At 44.5% G+C, this 26,673-nt stretch overlaps 1 protein-coding gene across 2 annotated transcripts in view; it reads right to left on the bottom strand.

Annotated features, from left to right (window-relative positions):
- ITPR3 (inositol 1,4,5-trisphosphate receptor type 3) overlaps positions 1-26,673 on the bottom strand; it is a 483,832-nt gene that overhangs the window by 318,490 nt on the left and 138,669 nt on the right. For both annotated transcript variants that reach the window (XM_075335858.1, XM_075335859.1), the window contains exon 13: positions 2,584-2,744. In XM_075335858.1, coding sequence (XP_075191973.1) covers positions 2,584-2,744 — 161 coding nt within the window. The remainder of the gene's footprint in view (positions 1-2,583; positions 2,745-26,673) is intronic.

Here is a 26,673-nt window from a genome sequence, read left to right as displayed (position 1 = left end):
CCCTGCTCTGTGCACATTTAGCTGCAGGACACATCAGGCAATTAACCCGATGTGTGCTGTAACTAGGAGAGCAAGGAGCCAGCGCTCAGTGTGCGCTGCTCCCTGCTCTGTGCACATTTAGCTGCAGCACACATCGGGTTAATTAACCTGATGTGTGCTGTAACTAGGAGACTGGGGGCTGGTCACTGGTTGCTGGTGAGCTCACCAGCAACTCGTGTAGCCACGCTCCAGCGATCCCTGCCAGGTCAGGTTGCTGGTGGGATCGCTGGAGCGTCGCAGTGTGACAGCTCACCAGCAACCTCCTAGCAACTTACCAGCGATCCCTATCGTTGTTGGGATCGCTGGTAAGTTGCTTAGTGTGACTGGACCTTTATTGTACCCTCCTCAGGCACCTCCATACAAGCCCCCCGCTGAGCAGCTTCTCTTTTACATGCCCAGGCTGCGCCGCTGCTGTTCTTGTACGGGTCCCCGCCGCTGCTTCTCTCCATACGGGCCCCTGCCGCTGCAGCTTCTTCTCCTGCTGGGCAGGAACTTTTCAAATGACACACGCGCGCCATACTGACGACATCAGGGCGCGCGTGTGTCACAGAGAAAGGTGTCGGGCAGGGAACAGAGGAGAGATTCCTGCGTTCCGCTGCCTGCACTGACTGTGCAGAGCTGCAGGATCGCTCCCTGCCCGGCACGCAGCGTGTGATGAGGGCAATCTGACCACGGGCCTCCCGGAGCCTGGAGCTCCGGACAACAGGTCAGATTGCCCTCATCACTGACCGGCGCAAGGACGCCCTGAACCAGGCGGGCCGGTCACAAAGAGTAGGCGGGCTGGATGTGGCCCGCGGGTCGCCCCTTGCCCAGGTCTGCTATATGGTGTGATAGACAGTAACAATACAAATAGTAGATGATAAGCCCAGAGCCAGATAATGCTGAGCCCGAGGCAGCACACATAGGCCAAGTAATAAGAACCTGGTAGCTCCAGGGAAGGAAATTGAGAGGCACAAGTGGCTACAGGAGGACCTAAATAGACCTGAGGGTGGACGTAGAGAAGACCCTACGAGTGTCGCCGTGCACAGCGGCTTCGTCAGGGGTGAGTCTGAGACACCAGGTTAGCACTTAAAAACCCCATACAATCAGGGGAATTGTTATTATTATATAGCAACATTTTTGCACCTCACACTATATACACTGTATATTTATATATAGATTACATTAATACCACACATAGATTATTCCGCATGGCGGTTTATTTCTTTATTATCAAAGATATACGGTACTACATCCTAAAGCAATTTTACGGCAATATATAGCATTGTGTATGAATCTGTATAAGTCATGAGCCTGCTTATCAATGAAATCCTAGTAACACAGCACTACTGTATATTGAAAGCAGTAAGTTCTCACACTTAGTAGTCTACAAGACAGAAGGCATATCCCCCACAATATCTGCAGCAAAATTCATATTTTCTATGCAACTGCAAAAAATGCCAGAAGACCAAATGCGTACTAATGACATGGACCATATATCAGAATCTTTAGAATACTATTAAAAAATATAATGTTTAACTTGTCAGCTTCATGATGCTCAGAACCACAGGCAGTATAAATCAAAGCATGTGTCACACTGTACAAAGGCTAGTAAGACATAGTACAGCGTAATCCCCACTAGGTGGCAGCAGAGTAGTGAAGGAGAGTCATAGAAACACTGTAACGGAAAGGCAGCTGAAGTACAGCAGAGTAACTTCAGCAGGCAGTTAACAGGCGAACCACGGGGAGGAAATAGAGTTGTCAAACAGTCAGGGTCTAGCCAGGAAAGTCGAGTCACTGCAAAGGGAGGATCAAAATCAAAGTCAGAAAACAGAACCAAGTCAGAAGCCGGGAGATCAGTTATGCAGAGGGAAACACAAACAACAGACAGGAGAGGGAAGTCAGGGGCTGGGACAGGTAGACAAACAGGGGAGGGTCAAAGTCAGGACACAGTACCAGGGAGGCAGAACAGATTGGGAACACTCAACAAAGCAAGTATACATGTTGCAAGGCAGGAATTTCACTGGCACTGAGCCATAGGTAGAGAGGCAATATATAGCGTCCTGGGATCCAGAATGAGGCAAGGGAAGTTAACCCCTTACACGACCAGGCCAGAGCTGGGTGTAACCAGCAGCAGGGAAAAGCCGGCCTGGATCATGACAGCATGGCTGGACAAATGCAGCCAGGTACGTTTCACTCTGAACTGCCATGGCGTTTCTGAGAAAACAGTTAGAAAATCCAGTTGGACACGTAAGGAGAGACTTGGACTAGTGTGAAGTGGTGCACAGCCGTTTTCTCCTTGCCCTGATCCAGTTAATTAACAGGTCTCTCCCTACATGCATACATGGGAGAAACCTGTCAATTAATTGGAGAGGGTGCGGAGAAGCTAGTCAGACAACATCCGACTACTCAGCCTGTGGTCTCCGGCTGGCTTTTTAAACTATGTTTTCTTTGAAACATAATTAATTCACTGATTCATTCCTCCTCTGGTTCGGGCAACAAGAATCAAGTGACAGGTTCCCTTCTAAGGCTTAATCAATAATAATTGTGAATACAAGTCCCTACCTGCGGTCATTTTGGCTGATGAATCCCTCATTCAAACGTTCCACAAAATTGGCCAGCATTGAACTAGCATCATTGGCAAAATCCAAGTCACGAATCTCAGAAACAGGCACAGATACAATGGCAAAGGCCTCTTTATCTTCTTTAGTGGGACAAGTACCAAGCTATTCACATGAAAGACACATACAAGGGAAGAGGCAAGTTAATTGACTGTAATAATTTACACATAAAGACCTATTGAAACGTTTGGATTTTTTTTAAAACCACCAGTAAAGCATCTTTAACTAGCAAAAAAGATATAACCAAATACCACATTTTAAAATCTAAAGTGGTTAAGTATGCATTGCATATGCTGAGGGTCACACTTTGGTAGACCTTATATAACTATGGGGTACTTAAAGTTTCTGTACCAACATTTGAAGATATCTCCTATCCATAGATTAAGGGATAGCTTATTGTTTCTATATTATTGGAGGTTGGATTGCTGAGACCCCTACTATGTAGGGAACCTTTGCTGCCTTCTTAAAGGAAGTGATGGAGATAGCTTCAAATCTTGATACAAACCATTTAAGGAATATGCATTTACATTTGTTACAAAGACAAAAAAACATTATACGTACAGGTTTTCTAATGGATATTACACGTGCTTGCAATACAAGCATATTTGAAAATGAAAAGCTGGAGGAAAGCCATACACATTTAATAATTTGACATGATAATGACTTATGTGAGCTACCAAATTCCATCAACAATGAATAATACTTTCATTATTTCTGTTTGTCAATCACCACTGTGGGCACCAAACCAGCAAATTGCAGGGATATGACATAGTTCCAGATTAAACAGTATTGTTACACATACTGCAGCACATCTTTAAAAATGTCATTAGGAGACTGATAAAGCGCTCCTAATATATTATAGGGGTAAATCACCTTGAAAACTTCTTTATAATTGCCAACACTGTTTACTTGAATAGTCTCATCATTTAGAAATCAAGTGACAAAATATGTGGAGGGGATCCAAGAACTGAGCTTTCTTGACATACGGTAAATGCTGGTTATATTACATAACAGGCATTTGTGCCTAATAGCAGCAACTGGAGCTTTGCTCCAATTGCTGCCATTAATTATTTAAATGCTGCTTTCAATCTCATGGCCCCCCAAGGAAGCCTTACGCGAAACGCACATTGGGGTCGGTGACTCACTGACCAGTACAGGGAATACTATGGGTAAATGTGTAATATTTGTACACTCTGTTTAACCAGCTGCTTTACCCTTTTCCTTAGTAATAGGAGATCCACTGAGCTTTTGTGGCCATAAAAGGGTAAATTTATGGGTAAGAGTGAAAATAGATCTAATTAATAGGATATTGTCAGGCTCTGAGTGGCCGTATACTTACCAATCTCTACTACATATATTTTTTGTATCTGTGTCATGTGACTCATCTTTTGTGTACCACACTTGTACCTCTATATGATATGTATGGTTATACTTATAGGGATAAAAATATATGTTTTATATTAATTTGTTCAATAAAGTATTATTATTTTTAGAATTAAATTGGAGTTTGAACTTGGTTTCCTTATTGGATTTATCATTGTTTGAGTTCTCCAGTGGTTTGATTTCCCTCCTGATTGATAGTATTGATGGCAAAATCTTTGAAATTTTTTCAGTTGATACTGAATATATTTTAATCTCCGACATCAAATTTGAAATGGGGTGATTGTTGATACTTGAATAAACTAATTCACATCCCCTCCCCTCCATCAATCATGAGTTACCATGGCCGCTGTGCGTCTGCTAAAGACCCCGTTGCTGGCATCTTGACTACTCCTTCATTCATGAGATAGCGATTTTCACTATATAGTAATGTATTGCAGTACATAGTAAAAGTGTGTACAAAATGCAAAAGAACAGATCCAAATGTCTTATGTATCCCTGATTGGTATCAATATAAAGTGTCATGCAAAAGTTTGGGCATCCCTGATCAAAATTACTGTTATTTGTGAACAGTTAAGCAAGTTGAAGATGAAATGATCTCTAAAAGGCATAAAGTTAATGATGACACATTTCCATTGTATTTTAGCCCACCCAAAAAAATTTAATCTTTTACATTTTTAAATTAACAAAAAAGAAAAATGTGCCGATGCAAAAGTTTGGGCACCCAGCATGGTTAGTTTCTAGTAACACCCTGTTTGCCAAGTTTCACATGTTGTAAATGCTTTTTTTAGCCAGTCAGGTAGTGTAATGTATAGATGTAGCAGTGCTGGTAGTCATATAGGGTTATAACATAGGATGTTTGTTAGAAGGCTTGCCCATCAACTGACTACAGGGCAAGTGACAGTTGACAGTTGGGATTAGCCCATGGGTGAGGAGCTAGTGCTGAGGGAGAGAGACAGACTCCATCTTAGAGTTGAGTTAGGGAACAACCAGAGTTGAGTGCGGACGTATGAGTCCATCAGGTAGTTTTGGTCACAAGCTTTGGGTGACTCGTGGTCGTTGCAATGTTGAGACCGAACAAGAGTAGTGTGAGAAAACGTATGGACACACGGAGGGTGGTTATAACCCAGATTGAAAACCAGTAGAATAACCTAGGACTGGTTGAATGAAGGTCATAGCATCCCTTATGTGTAAGGACTGGAGTTGGACACGAGTTGGATATGCAGTCCAGTGTGGCAGATCCAAGAGCATTGCTACTCCCTGTTGCTGAGAGGATCTAGAACTGCACGGTGACTAGCATGACTCTCAAGGATGGCTCTGTTGTGCTAGGCTGGGCTGTGGCAGGAAGACTGGGAACATCCCCAATAATAACAGCTGAGGTGAGCTTGGAGGAAATGTGTCTGTTGGTGCTTGATACTAGTGAAATGGCCATTAAGATATGTGCCCACTACTTCTCGTGTAAAGTTGCCATCCAGAGACTGTGTAGTAAAGAATTGTTGTTTAACAAAAGACTTTGTCTGCCCCATGACAAGTATGCACCATATAAGTATGATGCATTGAATTAGGCCAGAGATATTATTATGATGCACATGGTATTCTACCATCACTTCTCTGCCATCATCTAATCACCATGTCTATCTCCCCACAGGTATGTCAATTCCTTCATCCTGCTTTTCCATGAACTGACCTGCTATCCCCTTCTGTCTGCTGTAGGTTTTAAAACATGGTATGTCAATTCCTTCATCCTGCTTTTCCAATATACCTGACCTGTTCCCTCTTTGCTTCAATATCTCCCTGGCATGCTCCAGCATCTGTGACCTCCCCCCCATGTTCCCCCACCTTCCTTTTATGACCTTTGTTTATTTTGCCTATGTGATGCTGTATCTGGCTTCTTTGATTGAGTGATCAAGGGGTTCTTGTTGCACCCCACCCCTTCACAGCTGAATGCACTTGTATGTGTATATAATGGGACAGCCCAAAGTCTGCCCAAAGACTTTGTCTGCCCCATGACAAGTATGCACCATATAAGTATGATGCATTGAATTAGGCCAGAGATATTATTATGATGCACATGGTATTCTACCATCACTTCTCTGCCATCATCTAATCACCATGTCTATCTCCCCACAGGTATATCAATTCCTTCATCCTGCTTTTCCATGAACTGACCTGCTATAGGTTTTAAAACATGGTATGTCAATTCCTTCATCCTGCTTTTCCAATATACCTGACCTGTTCCCTCTTTGCTTCAATATCTCCCTGGCATGCTCCAGCATCTGTGACCTCCGCCCCATGTTCCCCCACCTTCCTTTTATGACCTTTGTTTATTTTGCCTATGTGATGCTGTATCTGGCTTCTTTGATTGAGTGATCAAGGGGTTCTTGTTGCACCCCACCCCTTCACAGCTGAATGCACTTGTATGTGTATATAATGGGACAGCCCAAAGTCTGCCCAAAGACTTTGCCCCATGACAAGTATGCACCATATAAGTATGATGCATTGAATTAGGCCAGAGATATTATTATGATGCACATGGTATTCTACCATCACTTCTCTGCCATCATCTAATCACCATGTCTATCTCCCCACAGGTATGTCAATTCCTTCATCCTGCTTTTCCATGAACTGACCTGCTATCCCCTTCTGTCTGCTGTAGGTTTTAAAACATGGTATGTCAATTCCTTCATCCTGCTTTTCCAACATACCTGACCTGTTCCCTCTTTGCTTCAATATCTCCCTGGCATGCTCCAGCATCTGTGACCTCCCCCCCATGTTCCCCCACCTTCCTTTTATGACCTTTGTTTATTTTGCCTATGTGATGCTGTATCTGGCTTCTTTGATTGAGTGATCAAGGGGTTCTTGTTGCACCCCACCCCTTCACAGCTGAATGCACTTGTATGTGTATATAATGGGACAGCCCAAAGTCTGCCCAAAGACTTTGTCTGCCCCATGACAAGTATGCACCATATAAGTATGATGCATTGAATTAGGCCAGAGATATTATTATGATGCACATGGTATTCTACCATCACTTCTCTGCCATCATCTAATCACCATGTCTATCTCCCCACAGGTATGTCAATTCCTTCATCCTGCTTTTCCATGAACTGACCTGCTATCCCCTTCTGTCTGCTGTAGGTTTTAAAACATGGTATGTCAATTCCTTCATCCTGCTTTTCCAATATACCTGACCTGTTCCCTCTTTGCTTCAATATCTCCCTGGCATGCTCCAGCATCTGTGACCTCCCCCCCATGTTCCCCCACCTTCCTTTTATGACCTTTGTTTATTTTGCCTATGTGATGCTGTATCTGGCTTCTTTGATTGAGTGATCAAGGGGTTCTTGTTGCACCCCACCCCTTCACAGCTGAATGCACTTGTATGTGTATATAATGGGACAGCCCAAAGTCTGCCCAAAGACTTTGTCTGCCCCATGACAAGTATGCACCATATAAGTATGATGCATTGAATTAGGCCAGAGATATTATTATGATGCACATGGTATTCTACCATCACTTCTCTGCCATCATCTAATCACCATGTCTATCTCCCCACAGGTATGTCAATTCCTTCATCCTGCTTTTCCATGAACTGACCTGCTATCCCCTTCTGTCTGCTGTAGGTTTTAAAACATGGTATGTCAATTCCTTCATCCTGCTTTTCCAATATACCTGACCTGTTCCCTCTTTGCTTCAATATCTCCCTGGCATGCTCCAGCATCTGTGACCTCCCCCCCATGTTCCCCCACCTTCCTTTTATGACCTTTGTTTATTTTGCCTATGTGATGCTGTATCTGGCTTCTTTGATTGAGTGATCAAGGGGTTCTTGTTGCACCCCACCCCTTCACAGCTGAATGCACTTGTATGTGTATATAATGGGACAGCCCAAAGTCTGCCCAAAGACTTTGTCTGCCCCATGACAAGAATGCACCATATAAGTATGATGCATTGAATTAGGCCAGAGATATTATTATGATGCACATGGTATTCTACCATCACTTCTCTGCCATCATCTAATCACCATGTCTATCTCCCCACAGGTATGTCAATTCCTTCATCCTGCTTTTCCATGAACTGACCTGCTATCCCCTTCTGTCTGCTGTAGGTTTTAAAACATGGTATGTCAATTCCTTCATCCTGCTTTTCCAATATACCTGACCTGTTCCCTCTTTGCTTCAATATCTCCCTGGCATGCTCCAGCATCTGTGACCTCCCCCCCCATGTTCCCCCACCTTCCTTTTATGACCTTTGTTTAGTTTGCCTATGTGATGCTGTATCTGGCTTCTTTGATTGAGTGATCAAGGGGTTCTTGTTGCACCCCACCCCTTCACAGCTGAATGCACTTGTATGTGTATATAATGGGACAGCCCAAAGTCTGCCCAAAGACTTTGTCTGCCCCATGACAAGTATGCACCATATAAGTATGATGCATTGAATTAGGCCAGAGATATTATTATGATGCACATGGTATTCTACCATCACTTCTCTGCCATCATCTAATCACCATGTCTATCTCCCCACAGGTATGTCAATTCCTTCATCCTGCTTTTCCATGAACTGACCTGCTATCCCCTTCTGTCTGCTGTAGGTTTTAAAACATGGTATGTCAATTCCTTCATCCTGCTTTTCCAATATACCTGACCTGTTCCCTCTTTGCTTCAATATCTCCCTGGCATGCTCCAGCATCTGTGACCTCCCCCCCATGTTCCCCCACCTTCCTTTTATGACCTTTGTTTATTTTGCCTATGTGATGCTGTATCTGGCTTCTTTGATTGAGTGATCAAGGGGTTCTTGTTGCACCCCACCCCTTCACAGCTGAATGCACTTGTATGTGTATATAATGGGACAGCCCAAAGTCTGCCCAAAGACTTTGTCTGCCCCATGACAAGTATGCACCATATAAGTATGATGCATTGAATTAGGCCAGAGATATTATTATGATGCACATGGTATTCTACCATCACTTCTCTGCCATCATCTAATCACCATGTCTATCTCCCCACAGGTATGTCAATTCCTTCATCCTGCTTTTCCATGAACTGACCTGCTATCCCCTTCTGTCTGCTGTAGGTTTTAAAACATGGTATGTCAATTCCTTCATCCTGCTTTTCCAATATACCTGACCTGTTCCCTCTTTGCTTCAATATCTCCCTGGCATGCTCCAGCATCTGTGACCTCCCCCCCATGTTCCCCCACCTTCCTTTTATGACCTTTGTTTATTTTGCCTATGTGATGCTGTATCTGGCTTCTTTGATTGAGTGATCAAGGGGTTCTTGTTGCACCCCACCCCTTCACAGCTGAATGCACTTGTATGTGTATATAATGGGACAGCCCAAAGTCTGCCCAAAGACTTTGTCTGCCCCATGACAAGTATGCACCATATAAGTATGATGCATTGAATTAGGCCAGAGATATTATTATGATGCACATGGTATTCTACCATCACTTCTCTGCCATCATCTAATCACCATGTCTATCTCCCCACAGGTATGTCAATTCCTTCATCCTGCTTTTCCATGAACTGACCTGCTATCCCCTTCTGTCTGCTGTAGGTTTTAAAACATGGTATGTCAATTCCTTCATCCTGCTTTTCCAATATACCTGACCTGTTCCCTCTTTGCTTCAATATCTCCCTGGCATGCTCCAGCATCTGTGACCTCCCCCCCATGTTCCCCCACCTTCCTTTTATGACCTTTGTTTATTTTGCCTATGTGATGCTGTATCTGGCTTCTTTGATTGAGTGATCAAGGGGTTCTTGTTGCACCCCACCCCTTCACAGCTGAATGCACTTGTATGTGTATATAATGGGACAGCCCAAAGTCTGCCCAAAGACTTTGTCTGCCCCATGACAAGAATGCACCATATAAGTATGATGCATTGAATTAGGCCAGAGATATTATTATGATGCACATTGTATTCTACCATCACTTCTCTGCCATCATCTAATCACCATGTCTATCTCCCCACAGGTATGTCAATTCCTTCATCCTGCTTTTCCATGAACTGACCTGCTATCCCCTTCTGTCTGCTGTAGGTTTTAAAACATGGTATGTCAATTCCTTCATCCTGCTTTTCCAATATACCTGACCTGTTCCCTCTTTGCTTCAATATCTCCCTGGCATGCTCCAGCATCTGTGACCTCCCCCCCATGTTCCCCCACCTTCCTTTTATGACCTTTGTTTATTTTGCCTATGTGATGCTGTATCTGGCTTCTTTGATTGAGTGATCAAGGGGTTCTTGTTGCACCCCACCCCTTCACAGCTGAATGCACTTGTATGTGTATATAATGGGACAGCCCAAAGTCTGCCCAAAGACTTTGTCTGCCCCATGACAAGTATGCACCATATAAGTATGATGCATTGAATTAGGCCAGAGATATTATTATGATGCACATGGTATTCTACCATCACTTCTCTGCCATCATCTAATCACCATGTCTATCTCCCCACAGGTATGTCAATTCCTTCATCCTGCTTTTCCATGAACTGACCTGCTATCCCCTTCTGTCTGCTGTAGGTTTTAAAACATGGTATGTCAATTCCTTCATCCTGCTTTTCCAATATACCTGACCTGTTCCCTCTTTGCTTCAATATCTCCCTGGCATGCTCCAGCATCTGTGACCTCCCCCCCATGTTCCCCCACCTTCCTTTTATGACCTTTGTTTAGTTTGCCTATGTGATGCTGTATCTGGCTTCTTTGATTGAGTGATCAAGGGGTTCTTGTTGCACCCCACCCCTTCACAGCTGAATGCACTTGTATGTGTATATAATGGGACAGCCCAAAGTCTGCCCAAAGACTTTGTCTGCCCCATGACAAGTATGCACCATATAAGTATGATGCATTGAATTAGGCCAGAGATATTATTATGATGCACATGGTATTCTACCATCACTTCTCTGCCATCATCTAATCACCATGTCTATCTCCCCACAGGTATGTCAATTCCTTCATCCTGCTTTTCCATGAACTGACCTGCTATCCCCTTCTGTCTGCTGTAGGTTTTAAAACATGGTATGTCAATTCCTTCATCCTGCTTTTCCAATATACCTGACCTGTTCCCTCTTTGCTTCAATATCTCCCTGGCATGCTCCAGCATCTGTGACCTCCCCCCCATGTTCCCCCACCTTCCTTTTATGACCTTTGTTTAGTTTGCCTATGTGATGCTGTATCTGGCTTCTTTGATTGAGTGATCAAGGGGTTCTTGTTGCACCCCACCCCTTCACAGCTGAATGCACTTGTATGTGTATATAATGGGACAGCCCAAAGTCTGCCCAAAGACTTTGTCTGCCCCATGACAAGTATGCACCATATAAGTATGATGCATTGAATTAGGCCAGAAATATTATTATGATGCACATGGTATTCTACCATCACTTCTCTGCCATCATCTAATCACCATGTCTATCTCCCCACAGGTATGTCAATTCCTTCATCCTGCTTTTCCATGAACTGACCTGCTATCCCCTTCTGTCTGCTGTAGGTTTTAAAACATGGTATGTCAATTCCTTCATCCTGCTTTTCCAATATACCTGACCTGTTCCCTCTTTGCTTCAATATCTCCCTGGCATGCTCCAGCATCTGTGACCTCCCCCCCATGTTCCCCCACCTTCCTTTTATGACCTTTGTTTATTTTGCCTATGTGATGCTGTATCTGGCTTCTTTGATTGAGTGATCAAGGGGTTCTTGTTGCACCCCACCCCTTCACAGCTGAATGCACTTGTATGTGTATATAATGGGACAGCCCAAAGTCTGCCCAAAGACTTTGTCTGCCCCATGACAAGTATGCACCATATAAGTATGATGCATTGAATTAGGCCAGAGATATTATTATGATGCACATGGTATTCTACCATCACTTCTCTGCCATCATCTAATCACCATGTCTATCTCCCCACAGGTATGTCAATTCCTTCATCCTGCTTTTCCATGAACTGACCTGCTATCCCCTTCTGTCTGCTGTAGGTTTTAAAACATGGTATGTCAATTCCTTCATCCTGCTTTTCCAATATACCTGACCTGTTCCCTCTTTGCTTCAATATCTCCCTGGCATGCTCCAGCATCTGTGACCTCCCCCCCATGTTCCCCCACCTTCCTTTTATGACCTTTGTTTATTTTGCCTATGTGATGCTGTATCTGGCTTCTTTGATTGAGTGATCAAGGGGTTCTTGTTGCACCCCACCCCTTCACAGCTGAATGCACTTGTATGTGTATATAATGGGACAGCCCAAAGTCTGCCCAAAGACTTTGTCTGCCCCATGACAAGAATGCACCATATAAGTATGATGCATTGAATTAGGCCAGAGATATTATTATGATCCACATGGTATTCTACCATCACTTCTCTGCCATCATCTAATCACCATGTCTATCTCCCCACAGGTATGTCAATTCCTTCATCCTGCTTTTCCATGAACTGACCTGCTATAGGTTTTAAAACATGGTATGTCAATTCCTTCATCCTGCTTTTCCAATATACCTGACCTGTTCCCTCTTTGCTTCAATATCTCCCTGGCATGCTCCAGCATCTGTGACCTCCCCCCCATGTTCCCCCACCTTCCTTTTATGACCTTTGTTTATTTTGCCTATGTGATGCTGTATCTGGCTTCTTTGATTGAGTGATCAAGGGGTTCTTGTTGCACCCCACCCCTTTACAGCTGAATGCACTTGTATGTGTATATAATGGGACAGCCCAAAGTATGCCCAAAGACTTTGTCTGCCCCATGACAAGAATGCACCATATAAGTATGATGCATTGAATTAGGCCAGAGATATTATTATGATGCACATTGTATTCTACCATCACTTCTCTGCCATCATCTAATCACCATGTCTATCTCCCCACAGGTATGTCAATTCCTTCATCCTGCTTTTCCATGAACTGACCTGCTATCCCCTTCTGTCTGCTGTAGGTTTTAAAACATGGTATGTCAATTCCTTCATCCTGCTTTTCCAATATACCTGACCTGTTCCCTCTTTGCTTCAATATCTCCCTGGCATGCTCCAGCATCTGTGACCTCCCCCCCATGTTCCCCCACCTTCCTTTTATGACCTTTGTTTATTTTGCCTATGTGATGCTGTATCTGGCTTCTTTGATTGAGTGATCAAGGGGTTCTTGTTGCACCCCACCCCTTCACAGCTGAATGCACTTGTATGTGTATATAATGGGACAGCCCAAAGTCTGCCCAAAGACTTTGTCTGCCCCATGACAAGTATGCACCATATAAGTATGATGCATTGAATTAGGCCAGAGATATTATTATGATGCACATGGTATTCTACCATCACTTCTCTGCCATCATCTAATCACCATGTCTATCTCCCCACAGGTATGTCAATTCCTTCATCCTGCTTTTCCATGAACTGACCTGCTATCCCCTTCTGTCTGCTGTAGGTTTTAAAACATGGTATGTCAATTCCTTCATCCTGCTTTTCCAATATACCTGACCTGTTCCCTCTTTGCTTCAATATCTCCCTGGCATGCTCCAGCATCTGTGACCTCCCCCCCATGTTCCCCCACCTTCCTTTTATGACCTTTGTTTATTTTGCCTATGTGATGCTGTATCTGGCTTCTTTGATTGAGTGATCAAGGGGTTCTTGTTGCACCCCACCCCTTCACAGCTGAATGCACTTGTATGTGTATATAATGGGACAGCCCAAAGTCTGCCCAAAGACTTTGTCTGCCCCATGACAAGTATGCACCATATAAGTATGATGCATTGAATTAGGCCAGAGATATTATTATGATGCACATGGTATTCTACCATCACTTCTCTGCCATCATCTAATCACCATGTCTATCTCCCCACAGGTATGTCAATTCCTTCATCCTGCTTTTCCATGAACTGACCTGCTATCCCCTTCTGTCTGCTGTAGGTTTTAAAACATGGTATGTCAATTCCTTCATCCTGCTTTTCCAATATACCTGACCTGTTCCCTCTTTGCTTCAATATCTCCCTGGCATGCTCCAGCATCTGTGACCTCCCCCCCATGTTCCCCCACCTTCCTTTTATGACCTTTGTTTATTTTGCCTATGTGATGCTGTATCTGGCTTCTTTGATTGAGTGATCAAGGGGTTCTTGTTGCACCCCACCCCTTCACAGCTGAATGCACTTGTATGTGTATATAATGGGACAGCCCAAAGTCTGCCCAAAGACTTTGTCTGCCCCATGACAAGTATGCACCATATAAGTATGATGCATTGAATTAGGCCAGAGATATTATTATGATGCACATGGTATTCTACCATCACTTCTCTGCCATCATCTAATCACCATGTCTATCTCCCCACAGGTATGTCAATTCCTTCATCCTGCTTTTCCATGAACTGACCTGCTATAGGTTTTAAAACATGGTATGTCAATTCCTTCATCCTGCTTTTCCAATATACCTGACCTGTTCCCTCTTTGCTTCAATATCTCCCTGGCATGCTCCAGCATCTGTGACCTCCCCCCCATGTTCCCCCACCTTCCTTTTATGACCTTTGTTTATTTTGCCTATGTGATGCTGTATCTGGCTTCTTTGATTGAGTGATCAAGGGGTTCTTGTTGCACCCCACCCCTTCACAGCTGAATGCACTTGTATGTGTATATAATGGGACAGCCCAAAGTCTGCCCAAAGACTTTGTCTGCCCCATGACAAGAATGCACCATATAAGTATGATGCATTGAATTAGGCCAGAGATATTATTATGATGCACATTGTATTCTACCATCACTTCTCTGCCATCATCTAATCACCATGTCTATCTCCCCACAGGTATGTCAATTCCTTCATCCTGCTTTTCCATGAACTGACCTGCTATCCCCTTCTGTCTGCTGTAGGTTTTAAAACATGGTATGTCAATTCCTTCATCCTGCTTTTCCAATATACCTGACCTGTTCCCTCTTTGCTTCAATATCTCCCTGGCATGCTCCAGCATCTGTGACCTCCCCCCCATGTTCCCCCACCTTCCTTTTATGACCTTTGTTTATTTTGCCTATGTGATGCTGTATCTGGCTTCTTTGATTGAGTGATCAAGGGGTTCTTGTTGCACCCCACCCCTTCACAGCTGAATGCACTTGTATGTGTATATAATGGGACAGCCCAAAGTCTGCCCAAAGACTTTGTCTGCCCCATGACAAGTATGCACCATATAAGTATGATGCATTGAATTAGGCCAGAGATATTATTATGATGCACATGGTATTCTACCATCACTTCTCTGCCATCATCTAATCACCATGTCTATCTCCCCACAGGTATGTCAATTCCTTCATCCTGCTTTTCCATGAACTGACCTGCTATCCCCTTCTGTCTGCTGTAGGTTTTAAAACATGGTATGTCAATTCCTTCATCCTGCTTTTCCAATATACCTGACCTGTTCCCTCTTTGCTTCAATATCTCCCTGGCATGCTCCAGCATCTGTGACCTCCCCCCCATGTTCCCCCACCTTCCTTTTATGACCTTTGTTTATTTTGCCTATGTGATGCTGTATCTGGCTTCTTTGATTGAGTGATCAAGGGGTTCTTGTTGCACCCCACCCCTTCACAGCTGAATGCACTTGTATGTGTATATAATGGGACAGCCCAAAGTCTGCCCAAAGACTTTGTCTGCCCCATGACAAGTATGCACCATATAAGTATGATGCATTGAATTAGGCCAGAGATATTATTATGATGCACATGGTATTCTACCATCACTTCTCTGCCATCATCTAATCACCATGTCTATCTCCCCACAGGTATGTCAATTCCTTCATCCTGCTTTTCCATGAACTGACCTGCTATAGGTTTTAAAACATGGTATGTCAATTCCTTCATCCTGCTTTTCCAATATACCTGACCTGTTCCCTCTTTGCTTCAATATCTCCCTGGCATGCTCCAGCATCTGTGACCTCCCCCCCATGTTCCCCCACCTTCCTTTTATGACCTTTGTTTATTTTGCCTATGTGATGCTGTATCTGGCTTCTTTGATTGAGTGATCAAGGGGTTCTTGTTGCACCCCACCCCTTCACAGCTGAATGCACTTGTATGTGTATATAATGGGACAGCCCAAAGTCTGCCCAAAGACTTTGTCTGCCCCATGACAAGAATGCACCATATAAGTATGATGCATTGAATTAGGCCAGAGATATTATTATGATGCACATTGTATTCTACCATCACTTCTCTGCCATCATCTAATCACCATGTCTATCTCCCCACAGGTATGTCAATTCCTTCATCCTGCTTTTCCATGAACTGACCTGCTATCCCCTTCTGTCTGCTGTAGGTTTTAAAACATGGTATGTCAATTCCTTCATCCTGCTTTTCCAATATACCTGACCTGTTCCCTCTTTGCTTCAATATCTCCCTGGCATGCTCCAGCATCTGTGACCTCCCCCCCATGTTCCCCCACCTTCCTTTTATGACCTTTGTTTATTTTGCCTATGTGATGCTGTATCTGGCTTCTTTGATTGAGTGATCAAGGGGTTCTTGTTGCACCCCACCCCTTCACAGCTGAATGTACTTGTATGTGTATATAATGGGACAGCCCAAAGTCTGCCCAAAGACTTTGTCTGCCCCATGACAAGTATGCACCATATAAGTATGATGCATTGAATTAGGCCAGAGATATTATTATGATGCACATGGTATTCTACCATCACTTCTCTGCCATCATCTAATCACCATGTCTATCTCCCCACAGGTATGTCAATTCCTTCATCCTGCTTTTCCATGAACTGACCTGCTATCCCCTTCTGTCTGCTGTAGGTTTTAAAACATGGTATGTCAATTCCTTCATCCTGCTTTTCCAATATACCTGACCTGTTCCCTCTTTGCTTCAATATCTCCCTGGCATGCTCCAGCATCTGTGACCTCCCCCCCATGTTCCCCCACCTTCCTTTTATGACCTTTGTTTATTTTGCCTATGTGATGCTGTATCTGGCTTCTTTGATTGAGTGATCAAGGGGTTCTTGTTGCACCCCACCCCTTCACAGCTGAATGCACTTGTATGTGTATATAATGGGACAGCCCAAAGTCTGCCCAAAGACTTTGTCTGCCCCATGACAAGTATGCACCATATAAGTATGATGCATTGAATTAGGCCAGAGATATTATTATGATGCACATGGTATTCTACCATCACTTCTCTGCCATCATCTAATCACCATGTCTATCTCCCCACAGGTATGTCAATTCCTTCATCCTGCTTTTCCATGAACTGACCTGCTATCCCCTTCTGTCTGCTGTAGGTTTTAAAACATGGTATGTCAATTCCTTCATCCTGCTTTTCCAATATACCTGACCTGTTCCCTCTTTGCTTCAATATCTCCCTGGCATGCTCCAGCATCTGTGACCTCCCCCCATGTTCCCCCACCTTCCTTTTATGACCTTTGTTTATTTTGCCTATGTGATGCTGTATCTGGCTTCTTTGATTGAGTGATCAAGGGGTTCTTGTTGCACCCCACCCCTTCACAGCTGAATGCACTTGTATGTGTATATAATGGGACAGCCCAAAGTCTGCCCAAAGACTTTGTCTGCCCCATGACAAGAATGCACCATATAAGTATGATGCATTGAATTAGGCCAGAGATATTATTATGATGCACATTGTATTCTACCATCACTTCTCTGCCATCATCTAATCACCATGTCTATCTCCCCACAGGTATGTCAATTCCTTCATCCTGCTTTTCCATGAACTGACCTGCTATCCCCTTCTGTCTGCTGTAGGTTTTAAAACATGGTATGTCAATTCCTTCATCCTGCTTTTCCAATATACCTGACCTGTTCCCTCTTTGCTTCAATATCTCCCTGGCATGCTCCAGCATCTGTGACCTCCCCCCCATGTTCCCCCACCTTCCTTTTATGACCTTTGTTTATTTTGCCTATGTGATGCTGTATCTGGCTTCTTTGATTGAGTGATCAAGGGGTTCTTGTTGCACCCCACCCCTTCACAGCTGAATGCACTTGTATGTGTATATAATGGGACAGCCCAAAGTCTGCCCAAAGACTTTGTCTGCCCCATGACAAGTATGCACCATATAAGTATGATGCATTGAATTAGGCCAGAGATATTATTATGATGCACATGGTATTCTACCATCACTTCTCTGCCATCATCTAATCACCATGTCTATCTCCCCACAGGTATGTCAATTCCTTCATCCTGCTTTTCCATGAACTGACCTGCTATCCCCTTCTGTCTGCTGTAGGTTTTAAAACATGGTATGTCAATTCCTTCATCCTGCTTTTCCAATATACCTGACCTGTTCCCTCTTTGCTTCAATATCTCCCTGGCATGCTCCAGCATCTGTGACCTCCCCCCCATGTTCCCCCACCTTCCTTTTATGACCTTTGTTTATTTTGCCTATGTGATGCTGTATCTGGCTTCTTTGATTGAGTGATCAAGGGGTTCTTGTTGCACCCCACCCCTTCACAGCTGAATGCACTTGTATGTGTATATAATGGGACAGCCCAAAGTCTGCCCAAAGACTTTGTCTGCCCCATGACAAGTATGCACCATATAAGTATGATGCATTGAATTAGGCCAGAGATATTATTATGATGCACATGGTATTCTACCATCACTTCTCTGCCATCATCTAATCACCATGTCTATCTCCCCACAGGTATGTCAATTCCTTCATCCTGCTTTTCCATGAACTGACCTGCTATCCCCTTCTGTCTGCTGTAGGTTTTAAAACATGGTATGTCAATTCCTTCATCCTGCTTTTCCAATATACCTGACCTGTTCCCTCTTTGCTTCAATATCTCCCTGGCATGCTCCAGCATCTGTGACCTCCCCCCCATGTTCCCCCACCTTCCTTTTATGACCTTTGTTTATTTTGCCTATGTGATGCTGTATCTGGCTTCTTTGATTGAGTGATCAAGGGGTTCTTGTTGCACCCCACCCCTTCACAGCTGAATGCACTTGTATGTGTATATAATGGGACAGCCCAAAGTCTGCCCAAAGACTTTGTCTGCCCCATGACAAGTATGCACCATATAAGTATGATGCATTGAATTAGGCCAGAGATATTATTATGATGCACATGGTATTCTACCATCACTTCTCTGCCATCATCTAATCACCATGTCTATCTCCCCACAGGTATGTCAATTCCTTCATCCTGCTTTTCCATGAACTGACCTGCTATCCCCTTCTGTCTGCTGTAGGTTTTAAAACATGGTATGTCAATTCCTTCATCCTGCTTTTCCAATATACCTGACCTGTTCCCTCTTTGCTTCAATATCTCCCTGGCATGCTCCAGCATCTGTGACCTCCCCCCCATGTTCCCCCACCTTCCTTTTATGACCTTTGTTTATTTTGCCTATGTGATGCTGTATCTGGCTTCTTTGATTGAGTGATCAAGGGGTTCTTGTTGCACCCCACCCCTTCACAGCTGAATGCACTTGTATGTGTATATAATGGGACAGCCCAAAGTCTGCCCAAAGACTTTGTCTGCCCCATGACAAGTATGCACCATATAAGTATGATGCATTGAATTAGGCCAGAGATATTATTATGATGCACATGGTATTCTACCATCACTTCTCTGCCATCATCTAATCACCATGTCTATCTCCCCACAGGTATGTCAATTCCTTCATCCTGCTTTTCCATGAACTGACCTGCTATCCCCTTCTGTCTGCTGTAGGTTTTAAAACATGGTATGTCAATTCCTTCATCCTGCTTTTCCAATATACCTGACCTGTTCCCTCTTTGCTTCAATATCTCCCTGGCATGCTCCAGCATCTGTGACCTCCCCCCCATGTTCCCCCACCTTCCTTTTATGACCTTTGTTTATTTTGCCTATGTGATGCTGTATCTGGCTTCTTTGATTGAGTGATCAAGGGGTTCTTGTTGCACCCCACCCCTTCACAGCTGAATGCACTTGTATGTGTATATAATGGGACAGCCCAAAGTCTGCCCAAAGACTTTGTCTGCCCCATGACAAGTATGCACCATATAAGTATGATGCATTGAATTAGGCCAGAGATATTATTATGATGCACATGGTATTCTACCATCACTTCTCTGCCATCATCTAATCACAATGTCTATCTCCCCACAGGTATGTCAATTCCTTCATCCTGCTTTTCCATGAACTGACCTGCTATCCCCTTCTGTCTGCTGTAGGTTTTAAAACATGGTATGTCAATTCCTTCATCCTGCTTTTCCAATATACCTGACCTGTTCCCTCTTTGCTTCAATATCTCCCTGGCATGCTCCAGCATCTGTGACCTCCCCCCCATGTTCCCCCACCTTCCTTTTATGACCTTTGTTTATTTTGCCTATGTGATGCTGTATCTGGCTTCTTTGATTGAGTGATCAAGGGGTTCTTGTTGCACCCCACCCCTTCACAGCTGAATGCACTTGTATGTGTATATAATGGGACAGCCCAAAGTCTGCCCAAAGACTTTGTCTGCCCCATGACAAGAATGCACCATATAAGTATGATGCATTGAATTAGGCCAGAGATATTATTATGATGCACATTGTATTCTACCATCACTTCTCTGCCATCATCTAATCACCATGTCTATCTCCCCACAGGTATGTCAATTCCTTCATCCTGCTTTTCCATGAACTGACCTGCTATCCCCTTCTGTCTGCTGTAGGTTTTAAAACATGGTATGTCAATTCCTTCATCCTGCTTTTCCAATATACCTGACCTGTTCCCTCTTTGCTTCAATATCTCCCTGGCATGCTCCAGCATCTGTGACCTCCCCCCCATGTTCCCCCACCTTCCTTTTATGACCTTTGTTTATTTTGCCTATGTGATGCTGTATCTGGCTTCTTTGATTGAGTGATCAAGGGGTTCTTGTTGCACCCCACCCCTTCACAGCTGAATGCACTTGTATGTGTATATAATGGGACAGCCCAAAGTCTGCCCAAAGACTTTGTCTGCCCCATGACAAGTATGCACCATATAAGTATGATGCATTGAATTAGGCCAGAGATATTATTATGATGCACATGGTATTCTACCATCACTTCTCTGCCATCATCTAATCACCATGTCTATCTCCCCACAGGTATGTCAATTCCTTCATCCTGCTTTTCCATGAACTGACCTGCTATCCCCTTCTGTCTGCTGTAGGTTTTAAAACATGGTATGTCAATTCCTTCATCCTGCTTTTCCAATATACCTGACCTGTTCCCTCTTTGCTTCAATATCTCCCTGGCATGCTCCAGCATCTGTGACCTCCCCCCCATGTTCCCCCACCTTCCTTTTATGACCTTTGTTTATTTTGCCTATGTGATGCTGTATCTGGCTTCTTTGATTGAGTGATCAAGGGGTTCTTGTTGCACCCCACCCCTTCACAGCTGAATGCACTTGTATGTGTATATAATGGGACAGCCCAAAGTCTGCCCAAAGACTTTGTCTGCCCCATGACAAGTATGCACCATATAAGTATGATGCATTGAATTAGGCCAGAGATATTATTATGATGCACATGGTATTCTACCATCACTTCTCTGCCATCATCTAATCACCATGTCTATCTCCCCACAGGTATGTCAATTCCTTCATCCTGCTTTTCCATGAACTGACCTGCTATAGGTTTTAAAACATGGTATGTCAATTCCTTCATCCTGCTTTTCCATGAACTGACCTGCTATCCCCTTCTGTCTGCTGTAGGTTTTAAAACATGGTATGTCAATTCCTTCATCCTGCTTTTCCAATATACCTGACCTGTTCCCTCTTTGCTTCAATATCTCCCTGGCATGCTCCAGCATCTGTGACCTCCCCCCCATGTTCCCCCACCTTCCTTTTATGACCTTTGTTTATTTTGCCTATGTGATGCTGTATCTGGCTTCTTTGATTGAGTGATCAAGGGGTTCTTGTTGCACCCCACCCCTTCACAGCTGAATGCACTTGTATGTGTATATAATGGGACAGCCCAAAGTCTGCCCAAAGACTTTGTCTGCCCCATGACAAGTATGCACCATATAAGTATGATGCATTGAATTAGGCCAGAATTGGGCCGGAAGGGACCGGAAGGTATTTGACCACATAGTCAATGTAAACAATGTTCGTGTGTCTATTAACTTTCACCTCTATAATACATCACTTTTTACTGCCCCCTCTGATCCCTAAACCCAGTAATGAACTTTTCATCTCTCCCTCCATCCTCCCCACCCATCTCACCTTCCCCTCAGACATTTTCCTCAATATTACACCCAGAGTCTCCAGACACTCACGGCCACCTCACGTCCTCTCCTGCTCTCACCTACTAACACTCTCACTGCTTCTCCTCACTGCTGGGGATATTGCTCAAAATCCTGGTCCTCCTCACCACATCCCTATTGTCACTTCAAACCCACATCCACAACTTAACACAAATTTCCGCACCCTCTCAAACCTCATACACATTCACCCGACCCCCGCTCCCCCAGTCCCACTAACAGGAGCTCTATGGAACGCTCGCTCTGTCTGAAACAAACTATCCTACATTCATGATCTTTTCATCACTAATAAACTCTCTTTCCTCGCCATCACTGAAACCTGGCTCACCCCCTCTGACACTGCCTCTCCTGCTGCACTTTCTTATGGCGGTTTCCAACTCTCTCACACCACCCGCCCCAGTAACAAGCATGGTGGAGGAGTTGGTTTGCTCCTGTCCGACCAATGCTGCTTTACACCAATTCCACTACCACCCTCGGTTACTCTCCCATCTTTTGAGGTGCACTCCGTTCGCATCTACGCCCCCTCCAACCTTCAACTGGCTGTCATTTACCGCCCTCCAGGGCCAGCCACTGCCTTTTTTGATCATTTCACCACCTGGCTACTACACTTCCTTTCCAACGACATCCCCACCATCATTATGGGTGATTTCAATATCCCCATTGACACTTCCCACTCATCTGTCTCCAAACTTCTAACACTCGCTGCCTCCTTCGGCCTCACCCAATGGTCTTCTGCAGCCACTCACAAAGATGGCCACACGCTGGACCTCATCTTCACTCGCCTCTGTTCCCTATCTAACCACTCTAACTCACCTCTCCCCCTGTCTGACCACAACCAACTCACATTCTCTTCCCACTCTTCTCCAACTACACAACTCCCCCTCCACAAACTCTCACACCCTCGCAGAAATATCAAACACATTGATTTACACGCCCTTTCTCAGTCCCTTCTCCCTCTCACAGACATTGCATTTCTACACGATGCAGATGCTGCTGCAACTTTATACAACACTACAATCTCTGCAGCTCTCGAATCAGCCGCCCCCCTCACACACACCAAAACCCGCACAATCAACAGGCAACCCTGGCACACCAGTCAGACTAAAGAACTGAGACGGGCTTCCAGAATTGCTGAGCACAGATGGAAGAGGTCTCATTCCACTGAGCACTTCATTGCATATAAAGAGTCCCTCACCACTTTCAAGTCCACACTCACTGCTGCAAAACAAACCTACTTCTCATCCCTCATATCCTCTCTCTCTCACAACCCTAAACAGCTATTCAACACTTTTAATTCTCTCCTCCGTCCTCCAGCACCACCTCCCTCTCCTCTCCTCTCAGCTGAAGACTTTGCCTCTTTCTTCAAGCAGAAGGTTGACAACATCAGAGCAAGCCTTGGCCCACAATCACCACAGCCCCTCATCATAGCTACTCAGCCCTCTTCCTCCAAATCCAGCTTCTCCACCATGACAGAAAACAATCTCTCCACTCTACTCTCAAGATCACATCTAACCACCTGTGCACTGGACCCCCTCCCATCGCACCTCATCCCCAACATCACCGCAGTCCTCATCCCAGCCCTAACCCATCTCTTCAACCTATCACTAACAACTGGTGTATTCCCTTCATGCTTTAAACATGCCTCCATTACACCCATCCTCAAAAAGCCCTCCCTTGACCCATCCTCTGTGTCAAACTATCGCCCCATATCCCTTCTCCCCTATGCCTCAAAACTACTAGAACAGCATGTCCATCTTGAACTGTCCTCATACCTCTCCTCCTGCTCTCTCTTTGACCAGCTACAATCTGGCTTCCGACTGCATCATTCCACTGAAACTGCCCTAACTAAAGTCACTAACGACCTACTAACCGCCAAAGCCAAGCGACACTACTCTGTCCTCCTCCTCCTGGACCTGTCCTCTGCATTCGACACAGTAGACCATTCCCTCCTACTACAGATTCTCTCATCTCTGGGCATCACAGACTTGGCCCTATCTTGGATATCCTCATACCTAACCGACCGAACTTTCAGCGTCTCCCATTCTCACACCACTTCCTCATCTCGCCCCCTATCTGTCGGTGTTCCCCAAGGCTCAGTTCTTGGACCCCTGCTGTTCTCCATCTACACCTTCGGCCTGGGACAGCTCATTGAGTCCTACGGCTTCCAGTATCATCTCTATGCCGATGACACACAGATCTACCTCTCTGGACCTGACATTACCTCTCTACTAACCAGAATCCCACAATGTCTGTCTGCTATTTCATCCTTCTTCTCTGTGCGATTCCTAAAACTTAACATGGACAAAACAGAATTCATTGTCTTTCCTCCTCCTCACTCATCTCCTCCAACAAGCCTTTCCATCAAACTCGATGGTTGCTCACTCTCCCCAGTCTCACAAGCTCGTTGCCTTGGAGTGACCCTCGACTCTGCTCTATCCTTCAAGCCACACATCCAAGCCCTCTTCACCTCATGCCGATTACAACTCAAAAACATCTCCCGGATCCGTGCTTTCCTTAACCAAGAATCAGCAAAAACATTAGTGCATGCCCTCATCATCTCCCGCCTCGACTACTGCAACCTCCTGCTCTCTGGCCTCCCTTCCAACACTCTTGCACCCCTGCAATCTATCCTAAACTCTGCGGCCCGCTTAATCCACCTCTCCCCTCACTACTATCCAGCCTCGCCACTCTGCCAATCCCTTCACTGGCTTCCCATCACCTAACGACTCCAGTTCAAAACACTAACCATGACATACAAAGCCATGCACAACCTGTCTCCTCCCTACATCTGTGACCTAGTCTCCCGGTACCTACCTGCACGCAACCTCAGATCCTCACAAGATCTCCTTCTCTGCTCCTTCCTTATCTCCTCTTCCCACAATCGCGTACAAGATTTCTCCCGTGCATCCCCCATACTCTGGAACGCTCTACCTCAGCACATCAGACTCTCCCCTACCGTGGAAAGCTTCAAGAGGAACCTCAAGACCCACCTCTTCCAACAAGCCTACAACCTACAATAGCCCTCAGTCCAGTAGACCACTGTGCAACCAGCTCTGTCCTCACCTATTGTACCATCACCCATTCCCTGTAGACTGTAAGCCCTCGCGGGCAGGGTCCTCTCTCCTCCTGTACCAGTCTGTTATGTACTGTTAATGATTGTTGTACGTATACCCTTTCACTTGTAAAGCGCCATGGAATAAATGGCGCTATAATAATAAATAATAATAATAATAATAATAACAAGAAGCCTGCATCTCAGTTTCCTCCACGATCCGGTCCTGGCAAGAAGCAGCCTCCTGAAAGGTATGAACGGCACCGTATGTATCCTCACACCCAGCCAGGACCACAGCACTGTTAGTGGGGTCAGTATACCTACCGGAGGGAATCTCTTGCCCGTGACTACCACCTCGTGCCACTGCTTTACAATAGACTACTCCAAAAGGCGCAAGATGAAGGTTTTACACAGTCCCTTGATCTGGGCATTGTTGAAAATCTGTGACTAGACGTCAAAAGAGCAGTGCATGCAAAACGACCCAGGACTCACACCGAGCTTTAAGACTTTTCGAAAGGAGAATAGATGAAATCCCTCAAACAAGAATTGAAAGACTATTGGCTGTCTATAAAAAGCGTTTACAAGCTGTGATACTTGCCAAAGGAAGGGGGGTAATAGGCACTAACTATGCAGGGTGCCCAAACTTTTGCATTGGCCCATTTTTCTTTTTTGTTAATTAAAAAATGTAAAAAATTAAAATATATAATTTTTTTTCCCTAAATACAAAGGAAATGTGTCATCTTTAACTTTATGCGTTTTAAAGATTATTTAATCTTCAACTTGCTTAAAGGGAACCGATCACCAGGATTTTCGTATATAACCTAATGCCAGTGCTATACTGGCACTATCAGGCTGATTCGCTACATACCTTTAGTGATCAGCTCGGATGTTTAGGTTTTGAAATCCAAGAAAGTAAAGTTTATAATATTATCAGCTTCTTGAGTGACAGCAGGTGAGGATCAGATAATAGCTGAGGGGTATTCATAGTTATCCCCTCCCCCTGTTAGAATTAGCATAAGAATTATACCATTGATTCACTTTTTCACTTGCAGGACCTGTGTGAGGTCATTCCCATGTGACCAGAAGGGACCGGGCCTCAGCCAACAAAGCTGATACCACTAAGCAACATTTTTGTTGGCTGAGGCCCCACCCCTTCTTATCACATGGGTATGACTAGTGTTGAGAGAGTAGTTAACTATTCGTACTCGCTATGCTATTAGAGAGTACTGTCCGTTACTCGCATATTCGTTATGAGTAGCGGGCGCAATGTAAGTCAATGGGAAATACTCGCTAAGTAGTGAGTAACCTGAAAGCCGTACTATTCGCTACTTGCACGAAAAGTACGGCTTTTGGATTACTTGCTACATAGCGAGTATTTCCCATTGATTTATATTGCGCCCACTACTCATAACGAATATGCAAATAGCGGACAGTACTGGCTGACAG

This window comes from Anomaloglossus baeobatrachus, chromosome 2 (genome assembly GCF_048569485.1).
Source record: "Anomaloglossus baeobatrachus isolate aAnoBae1 chromosome 2, aAnoBae1.hap1, whole genome shotgun sequence".
Taxonomy (NCBI): domain Eukaryota; kingdom Metazoa; phylum Chordata; class Amphibia; order Anura; family Aromobatidae; genus Anomaloglossus; species Anomaloglossus baeobatrachus.
The sequence above is the reverse complement of the archived record's forward strand: the minus strand, read 5'-3'. Positions and strand labels throughout refer to the sequence as shown.